This window comes from Mandrillus leucophaeus, unplaced genomic scaffold (assembly GCF_000951045.1).
Source record: "Mandrillus leucophaeus isolate KB7577 unplaced genomic scaffold, Mleu.le_1.0 Scaffold64, whole genome shotgun sequence".
NCBI classification, from domain to species: domain Eukaryota; kingdom Metazoa; phylum Chordata; class Mammalia; order Primates; family Cercopithecidae; genus Mandrillus; species Mandrillus leucophaeus.
In genome coordinates, this window is record NW_012106919.1 from 564,609 (window position 1) to 575,077 (window position 10,469).

At 44.3% G+C, this 10,469-nt stretch overlaps 1 protein-coding gene across 1 annotated transcript in view; it reads right to left on the reverse strand.

The window, feature by feature from the left end:
• Positions 1–3,234: 3,234 nt before the first annotated feature.
• Positions 3,235–10,469, reverse strand: part of LOC105554396 (gastricsin-like) — a 15,141-nt gene continuing 7,906 nt past the window's right edge. The window contains 8 exon segments of the mRNA XM_012000858.1: positions 3,235–3,336; positions 3,338–3,388; positions 3,625–3,723; positions 4,669–4,816; positions 6,947–7,069; positions 8,462–8,661; positions 9,359–9,477; positions 9,979–10,096. Of these exon segments, the coding sequence (XP_011856248.1) occupies positions 3,235–3,336; positions 3,338–3,388; positions 3,625–3,723; positions 4,669–4,816; positions 6,947–7,069; positions 8,462–8,661; positions 9,359–9,477; positions 9,979–10,096 (960 nt within the window).

Here is a 10,469-nt window from a genome sequence, read left to right on the forward strand (position 1 = left end):
GTATCTCATTGTGGTTTTGATTTGCATTTCTCTGATGGCCAGTGATGATGAGCATTTTTTCATGTGTCTGTTGGCTGTATGAATGTCTTCTTTTTTATTTACCTCTTTAAAGAATATTTGAAAAGTTCTAATATGTAAGCATTGGCAACATTTTTCAAAATTACCATTCTACATTCTCCTCCAGAGATGTTGGGCTGGGACATTTCCCCCAACAAAGCCCAAATCCTTGTCTTCACATCCACCGTTCATAGTTCTATGCCTTTTCACGCCCCTGTTACTTTCCAGCTCTTTCTGTCTAATTCTCTCATCTTTCCTTCTACTTCTGCAGACCTTCCCCTCTCTCTCAACCCAGTCCACAAATTTTTTTCATGTTTTTAAAGTTGTCTTTTTTATGTTGGAAACTGAAACTGTCATTAGATATCCATGTGTTTTTTTTTTCTCTTTTTGCTTTTTATTTTTATTGTTTTTATTTTTATAGATTTAGGGGTACAGATGAAGGTTTGGGTATACTGTGTAATGGTGAAGTCTGGGCTTTTAGTGTACCCATCACCTGAATAGTGCACATTGCACCCAATAGGCAGTATGTCATCCATCATCCCTCTTCCACCCTCCCACCTTTTGTAGTCTCCATTGTCTATTATTCCACTCCGTATGTTTAGCTCCTTCTTACAAGGGAGAACATTTGGTGTTTGACTTTCTGTTTCTGAGTCATTTCACTTGTGATAACAGCCTCTGATAAGGACTACTGTGTCCTTAATGTCTATGCTGCAGTTCCATACTCAGGCAGAAACTGCCTCCTTATTTTTCTCTCCCATTGATTTCATCCATGTTGCTGGAAAAAACATGATTTCATTCTTTTTTTGACTGTGTAGTATTACATGAAATATGTATACCACATTTTTAATCCAATCATCTGTTGATGAACATTTAGGTTAATTCCATGACTTTGCTGTTGTGAATTGTGCTGCCATAAGCATATGAGTGCAGGTGTCCTTCTGATATAATGATTTATTTTCCTTTGGGTAGGTACCTGGGAGCGGGATTACTGGATCAGAGGGTAGTTCTATTTTTAGTTAGAAATCTCCTATTGTTTTCTATAGTGGTTTTACTAATTTACATTCCCACCAACAGTGTGTAAGTGTTCCCTTTTCTCCACATTCTCACCAATATCTGTTGATTTTTGGCAGCCCCCCCAATTGTCTTTCACAAAATATAGGGATTGGACAGCCAAGATCTTTTACAAATACAATGAGGACAGAAGGGTGCTAGAGGAAGGTGAGGAACACTCACATATTAATAGAAGTCTTGTCCCCACCCCACAAACGATAAGCAAAGTGGAACAGACCTTCAGCTGTGGGGAAGTTTTTGTTGGTTGTTATTTTTTTTTTTTTTTGAGACAACCTCCACCTCCCAGATTCACGCCATTCTCCTGCCTCAGCCTCCCAAGTAGCTGGGACTACAGGCACCCACCACCACACCCGGCTAATTTTTTGTATTTTTAGTAGAGACGGGGTTTCACTGTGTTAACCAGGATGGTCTTGATCTCCTGACCTCATGATCCACCCGCCTCAGCCTCCTAAAGTGCTGGGATGACAGGCGTGAGCCACCGTGCCTGGGCATTGATTGTTATTTTCTAGAAAACAGGAGCAGATATAATTTTCTAACTCTGGCTTTGCAAATACTATAATTGTTCTAGCAGACTGGTACCTGCTGAAAAATCTCAGATGACTTGTAGTAAGTTGAATTTGATTATCTCTCAGTAACTGTATTGAGAACTTTCTGGAAATTATATCTCTAACTCAAGATCTTTGCTCTAAACTCTTGAGGTCAAAAGTCAGAGCATAAACAGAGATGATGCTAAGGCAAGAACAGTGACTGACAGGGCAGGGGAGGAGGATGGAGGTGCAGTGGGGCTGACCTGCATCGCCCTTCCGTTTGATAAAAAGAATCTATTTCTTCCATAAGATAAACACAACACTGAAGAAAAAACAAATGACCAAATGCAGACATTATTCAGTTCAATAAGACCAGCTCTATTACATGTCAGTAGACAGGACCAATAAAACTATGTAAGAAAATGGACACTAACATTCACCACTATTGCCCCCTACCCCATACATGGGTGGGTTGAGAATGCTTTGCATGTTTTTATCCAGATACATTTTTCTAATTATACTGGAATTAATGTGATATCTCCACTGTTGAAACTTTTTGAGATCCCAAGGCAATGACAGTTTTTAATTCCCTGAGGTAACCTTCTACATTAGAGGACCTCACTTCAAATGATTTTTGATTACTGACTGTGTAATGCAAATGTAACCACTGAGCTCACTTCAAACAGGGAAATGCTCAAAAGCAAGGTATTCTACATTAAAAATTCCTAGGGATCAAAACCATGCCTCATTTATATTTTCCATGACCCCATGGCATAGTGGACTTTATTACATAGAAATATAACTTAAAAACATTATTACATTGAATCTGAATCTGACTTGAACACCAACTGTATGATCACCTCTCCATGCCTCAGTTCCTTCCAATGTAAAATAAAACTGGGGATTTTGAACTCAAATGCTTTCAGATCCAGGCAGGCAAAGTGAACATGTGAAGTAGCTTGAGTACCAGTAGGGAGTCATGAGGACTATGATAATGCCCATTAATCTGCAAATTCATTGAAATTGTGCTGCTTCCCTTAAAAAAAAAGTTTTCTGATTATGTTTGGCTTGCAAAACACGTGTTTGAAATGCTTTATAAAGTTGTTGCTTCCCCCATCCCTTACATTGTTCTTGAGTCAGCCATTGCTCTGGTACACGTTCTTTCTAAGGATAGTCAAAAACAATATTGGGGGAGAGACAGCTAGGTGGGTGATAACCTCCAACCAGAGCTTCCCAAGGAAATATCACTGTGTCCTTAATGCCTATGCTGCAGTTCCATACTCAGGCAGAGATTGCCTCCTTGTATTTCTCTCCCATTGATTAACTAACTGATCCCCTGTAGTAACTGTTGCTAAGTTTCAACTTAGAATAAGCCACAAAAAGCAGAACACACCAAAACAGACATCTGGGAATGAACATTAAAGGTGTTCGGAGTTTTCCAATTTATTAGTTCCAGAAAGTAAGACTCTAGTGAGCAGAGGGAGTCAGGATCATTAAAAATGCTGCCATGGACCGACAGAAACACCAGGACGATCCCAGAGTCCTGCAGAGAGGGTGGAGACAGCAGTTGCTGGCTAGTCTAGGCAGAGAAGGCAAAGCCTACCCTATTGTTGGCCATGTCATAGACAGAGTAATATTCCTTGAGGAAGACATCCCCTAGAATCCAGAGGGGCTGCCCACTGCGGGAGGGGCAGTTAGGTGGCCTCAATTCCGAGCCTGCAGTAGCCATTGTTCTGAAGAGACAAAGGACATAAAGATACAACCAACTGTACTGTAGAGCCCTTTCCCCACAGGGACTCCCCACCTTATATTACATGACACCTGTAGGGGGCCCTGAATTCCTGTTCAGCCTCAGCCTGATCCCTGGTGCTCCGCTCACATCATAGGTGCCCAGATGTGAGCTGGGACATGGAACACCTGTTTGGGCCACCGAATCCCAGTGCCCAGGAAGCCAGGAGCGAATACGTACATTGAAGACATAGGCAGAGGGAGGCAGAGGAAACTGGGCCCCGCCGATGATGAAGGTGATGGTGGGCATGCTCTGTATGTAGCTGCAGTGGACCACAAACTGAGAGGGGGAAGAGGCAAAGCTGAGGCGCTCCAGGGGACTAGGAGCCCAGGTAAAAGGTCCAAGGCCCACTTTGTTCCCGTGACTTCCCTGTAAGACTTTCCCCTCGACCTTCCAGTAAAGGCTGTTTCAGAGCATGGAAGGCCTGGCCTTCCCCGGAATAACTGACCAGGCCCGCTTGCTGTGTTCGGTCCTCTCCTTAAACACATCTCAGCTTTTGGATTTTGGTTGTATTGATATGGTCATAAAGAATGAGGCTTATTCTAGAACAGAGTCTCTAGCCTCAGAAAGTGAAAATTACAGAGAAAAGGCATGGGCACACACTTGTGGAAGCCTACTCTCCCACACACTCATATCCACATTTGTGTGCACACGTCTGTGTACTCACCATAGCATATGCACACATGTATGCATGCACGTGCACAGATGTGCACACACACACACAACTTGAGAAACCAAAGTTTACTCTGGGAATAGATTCTTGCATGTGGGGAGAAGCAAACAACAGATATGAGTACAAAGCAGGCAGGTGTGGGGAGAGAAGGCTACTCAGAGTGAAATCCAAAGATGTATTCCTACGGGAGAAAGAAATCAAAAGGAATGGAGAAATGTGTTGACTCTAATATTTCAGAGCAGTCAAATGATAGTGGCTAGAAAGCTGAAATTTGCCCCCAGGACCTACAGTGAATTCATAGCACCTCCTGACAACCATTCACCCCATACTCAATCAGTCTGAGGAGAGATGGTGTTACTCCCTCCCCTTCCCCTTCCTTGCATTGAAGATTCATGACAGAAATGCCATGCTGTGTCCCCACCCATCTCTCCTACCAAAGCCTCAGGTCCCATTCTACCCTTCATCCTCTCTATTGTGAACTCCTTGCACTCAGGCGCCTGTGTTGAGTCTGCCTGGGTGTGCAGAAAAGCCCTTGGCTTCTGACTACTCACATCACCATTCTGAGCCTGCTGGGCTCCTGTTGCCTGCAGGAAGGAGCCCATGTACTGCTGGGGAACTGCCAGCAGGAAGGTCCCGGTAACCACAATGGCCTGGCAACCCTCAGAGCACAAACCAGTGGCCTGGTTACCAACGGCAAATCTGAGGGGGACACCAGGACAAAGAGAATCAAAAGCCTCTACTGAAAACATGAGCCATGTCATCCCTTGTCCCCCAACCCAGCAGCTCTGATGTTCTTCCTCTTCCAGGCAGCCAAGCCACTCCTATTACACATCTGCCCATGAAATGCTTCAGCGCATTTGTGATTATTGGAGTCGCATCCTCACTCTTGATCTGATGCCCACTCCAGCTCTGACTGAAAACTCTAGGAAGACAGAGCCTGTGTCTTATCTTCTTTCATCTACCTATTTGGGGTCCAGCACATAGTGCCAAACACAGTCAGGGCTTGTAATCAATAAATAACTGCATTTTGAGCACCTACTATGTGTAAGACACTCTTTCAGGGTTTATGGTGATACAAGGAGTGGGTAATTTGTGCTTACTGTTTTAAGGAACTTATTCTAATAGAGATGAAACAACACAATTAATCAAGCCATGACTAACACTGTAAGGCAGTAGCTGATAAACCCTGTAATGTGGTACATAGCGTCTTACATGATTCAGTCTCTGACTCCTTGTCTTGCTTTTTTCTACTGCTCTACCCTTCCTCTTCATCCCACATAGATGTGTTGAGATCTGTCTACGAGCCAGGTGTCATGCAAGGCACTTGGAGATACAATGGTAAACAAGACATACACCACAGTCTAGTGGAGAGCCCAGACACTTAACAAAAACACACAAATGATGTCTAATTGCAGCCCTGATAGGTGCACGTTGCAATATGCTAGAGAAAAGAGGACTTGATCTAGTTTGGGAAGCCAGAACAAGGATTTTTCTGAGGAAGTGATAAAGGATGAGTAGAATTGGGCTATATGAAAAGACACCTCTATTCCATGTACAAATAATCTGCCAAGCTCTTACCTCTTTCTACTCTTGTAGGTTGGGCTGTTTCCCCACTGCCTTGCCCAATGACTAGGACATGTTAATTGTGACAGCAGCACAGGTAAGCATTATAGGATCAAAAGAGAGAGAAATCACTGTGCTCTGGGCCCCTGGAAGGATTTTTAGGAGAAGATACAAATTAATCTGGGCTTTGAGGAATGCCTACAATTCAAGTAAGCACTCCAGGTGGCATGATTAAAAGAACAAAAGCAAGAAAATCATGGCCAGGTGCAAAGACTTGTTGAAGTCTGTGCTAAATATCGTGAAGCACTGAGAGGCTGTATTGATAGGTGGAGCCGAGACTTTGTATGGTCTTAAATACAGATCAAAGGAGTTTTGTCTTCAATTGGCATGTGATAGAGAATTCTTGGCTGTAGAAATAACTGATTTGAGCACAAGCTTATCTGATCCCAATGCAGATCAGATAAGCTTGTGCTCAAATTTTGGCCTTATATAATGCGTGACTTTGGACAAGTTACTTAGCCCTCTGAGCCTTGATTTCTTTATAGAATGAAACATATTGCTGATCTCCTTATAGTGCTCTTGTGGAAATTATATGCAATAATGTTTTCAAAGTACTTAGGCCGGGCACGGTGGCTCACACCTATAATCCCAGTACTTTGGGAGGCCAAGATGGGTGGATCACTTGAGGTCAGGAGTTTGAGACCAGCCTGACCAACATGGTGAAAGCCCATCTCTACTAAAATTACAAAAAATTAGCTGGGCATGGTGGTGGGCACCTGTAATCCCAGCTACTCAGGAGGCTGAGGCAAGGGAATCGTTTGGATCAGAGAGGCAGAGGTTGCAGTGAGCCGAGATCATGCCACTGCCCTCCAGCCTGGGTGACAGAGTGACACTCTGTCTCAAATAAATAAATAAAATACTTAGCATAGTACCTGGCATATATAAAACATCAATGACAGCTATTACTTTCACTAATGATAGAAGTGGTAAAGATTATGCTGATGGCAGTCATCAAGCTTCCAAGATAGAAACATAGATTCACAGTGCCTAGGAATGACCAACCTGCCAGCATGCTGAGGCTCAGTACCCAGTTCAAAAAGTCTAGCGCCAGACACCAGTGTCTTCTGAGCTCCAGGACCACCTCAGCCTGGGGCTGGTGATTCTATTTAAGAAACCTGTGTGATGTGGAGGAACAGGAAATGTTGTTAAGCTGGGGGAACACCCTGCGAGTGTCCACAATCCACAGGAGATGCCCTCTCTACTAACTCTTCGATGGCAATCTGCCAGTACAGTTCCCGGGTGACAGGGGCTCAGATAATCTGACCAGAATAAAGTTGGGGGTCCACACCTCCAAGGATGAGCTCTCCACCATACTGGCGGGTTGGTTGGCTAGGGAGAGATGTAGAAGAACGTGAGTGTCCACACACAGTCAGTGAGGCCGTTCTCTCGTCTCTCTCCTTCCCGCACTCCCTCAGACACGGGGGCGCCACAGATGAGGGGATGCTGTCCTCTGAGCTGCTCTCAGACTTGGTCTGCTGAGGCACAGGAGGAGACTTCTCAGAGTAACACCAAACTACTAGACACGATGCCCATAAAGAAGATGGGAATAGAAACCAGGCACCCAAAAACGAACTAGAAAAGCATCCCAGAGAAACCCTCCCTGGGAAGAAGTGAGAACAACAGGAAATGGTTTTGGGGACAACTAGAACGGAGCCTGAGAGAGCCCGCGAGTGCACTCTGAGAGGCATGCTCCCATCATGGTCAGGTCATTAACTAGACAATACTGAAAGGACTTCGGCCTTTTGTGCTCCTTATGCTGGCCAGTCGTAGAAGAAAGACAGGTGAACTTCAGGTACTTTGAGGATCATGTGTTTGGGAAAGAAGGAACAAGGGATAAAGTTTGGCACAAAAGTTCAGTGCCAAGTGGAGCAAGAAAAGTACTGGATTTGTGATCAAGATATTTGAGTTTGAGTCTTGGCTTCACACCTACCATGAGTGACCTTGATCAATTCTAACAATGTGTTTGAGCCTCCATTTGCTCCCTGGCAAGATGGGGCTAATATGAGGATTTTTGAGATGGCATTTGAAGTAACTGCTAGGAGAACACTTTATAAAGCCAGACGTAGTATTATGATTATTCCTCCATTATAGTTCTCTTTACTAGTAATGCTCATGTGGCTTGTTCTTTAGTGCTAACACAGCAGTCTCCAGATTTCCTAAATAAACCCTGAGGGACAGTTACTCCATTTTATGAAAAGTCATCATATAGCTTATAGCTAATATAATTTAAAATTCTTTTTTTTTTTCCGAGATGGAGTCTCACTCTGTCACCCAGGCTGGAGTGCAGTGGTGCGATCTTGGCTCACTGCAAGCTCTACCTCCCAGGTTCACGCCATTCTCCTGCCTCACCCTCCTGAGTAGCAGGGACTATGGGTGCCCGCCACCAAGACCGGCTAATTTTTTTGTATTTTTAGTATAGATGGAATTTCACCGTGTTAGCCAGGATGGTCTCAATCTCCTGACCTCGTGATTTGCCCGCCTCGACCTCCCAAAGTGCTGGAATTACAGGTATGACACACCTCACCTGGCCTAATTGAAAGTTCTTAAAGTGTATTTAAAATAAGATTTTTCCCAAATTTTCTGAAATACGGGAATTTTATATAGCAAGTTATACTCATTGTGTCAGAACACCTTATAACCTGGACCCCATCTGATCTTGGGTTGCCTAGAATCCCCATGGACCCTCAATTTCTGAGCCCTTCACAGGACGAAGGTTCTCACTGGGTGAAGTAGAAGCTGAAGACAGGCTGAGTGATCTGGCCCTGCTGCAGCATCCCCTGCATCACTGTCGGGGAATTCCCCACTGCCATGCTTGAGTAGGCCATTCCCAGGATCCCGTCAAAATCTGAATAGTAGAAGGGGTCACTGAGCTCATTCTCACTCAGGCCAAACTCCTGGTTATTGACGATGATGTTCTGAACCTATGGCAAGCCGACAGTATAGCTTGACAATTCAGGTGCACAAATCACACGGCTTCCCAGACTTATGTGCACAGGGTATAGAATCCAGAAACCCTCCTAGAGAGGGAACATCAGCTTCTTTCATGCAGAACCCAACCACAAGGCTGGGAGTGGAGGGTGAAAGAGCAACCTTTCCAATCGTGTGTCTTGGAAAAAAGAGTGTGGATGTTGGAGAAGTGGAAGAAGTTTTTTCTGGAGTTATAGTTTCCACTTCCATGGACAGTGAAAGAATTGAATGGTTTCATACTGAACAATCTATGTGCAAGAATGATTAGAGGAATTGTAGGTGTTTGAACTAAAGAAATAAGAAAATAGTAAAAAGGCTTGTCTTCAAATATGCAAAGTGCAACTGGGTGGAAGAGGGAGTAGACCTATCTGTGTGTTTCCAGGGGGCAGAGTTAGGACCACACAGCAAAGCTGCAAGAAGACACAACAACTTTAGCACAACATAAAGGCTTCCTGCAGTCAGGACTGCTATGGAAGCAATTTACATCTTGGGACGAAGGCTGAATTAGATAGGCTTTGTGTTCCTTCCAACACTCAGCTTCTGGGAAGCTTGGACCTAATTAGTAAGCATGGATTTCTCTAATAAGGTGTAAGACTCTCGAAAATGGGAGCCAAACCACAGACCCTCAGAGGCTATGAAAACACTCCTTACAGTCACAGTGTCATAGCCCAGGAACACACTCAGGTTGCCACTCCCATAGGACAGTGTATAGGTTTGTCCATTGTTTCTGAAGGTGGAGGACAGGCTGGGGTTGAACCTGTTGTGATTGGCTGTAGAAAGACAGAATGGAATATTAATTTCATTTGCAGTTTTCCAAAACACATGAAGGTTACTTATCCTTGATGGATTGGGCTCATCAGACCAAGGCTGGGATAGGGCATCACCCTAGATCTTTTCTTGTAGACAAACTGTGCTAGTCCTAGAAAAGTCTATGACACACATTGCCCAAATTCCTTCCAGCTGACCATTCTCTGAGGGGAAGATTGCCTCAGACTTGCCAGGAATACTCGGCCACAAGAGGGAGCTGGGAGGAAGGCAAGGAAGCCTTAGTCTGTTTCTGCTCTCTGTCTCCAAAAAAGTCAGCACTTCTGGAAAGTGGTGCTGAAGTGATAGACTGAGAGCAATTTCTAGATGTTCCAAACAGAAGGAGGATACGTGATGGATATGCACAAAGAACTCTGAACTTAGAATGATACGCCTGCACTCAAATCCCAGCTCTGCCCCTCTATCTGCTCCCCTCATGGTGTGGAGGGTGATGGTGGCATACTCACAGCAGGCTTGGCTCTGGCAGTAGATGGAGGGCACCCAGAGATTGGAGGAGCCCGTGTCAAAGAGGACTAGGAAATTTTGGGGTGGTGTCCCAATGCTGATCTCCCCAAAGTAGAAAGACTGCAAAAGAAAGGTTTATCACCTTCATCAAGCAACCAAGCCTTATCTTAAGAATGGACAAGCAGTTAACCCACAGGAAGCCACACTCTGCCCAAATCATTTTCTTGGGGGAATGAGAGGCTTATCCCACAAGTTCTCCTTCCCATCTGGAGGTAGTTCCTTTCAAGATTCTACTTTTGGTCCCTAATTGAAAGCCTTTGGCCAGCCAAGACTTAATATGGCAAGACAATATCCTCTTCCAAACGTGTTTTCTACCTTTACAATAAGCTGATATCTTCACTACACTGGAGTGCCCAGAATTGAGGAAACAATCACTTTTTCTCTTTTCCCAGTGTCCAGACACACACACACACACACACACACACACACACAC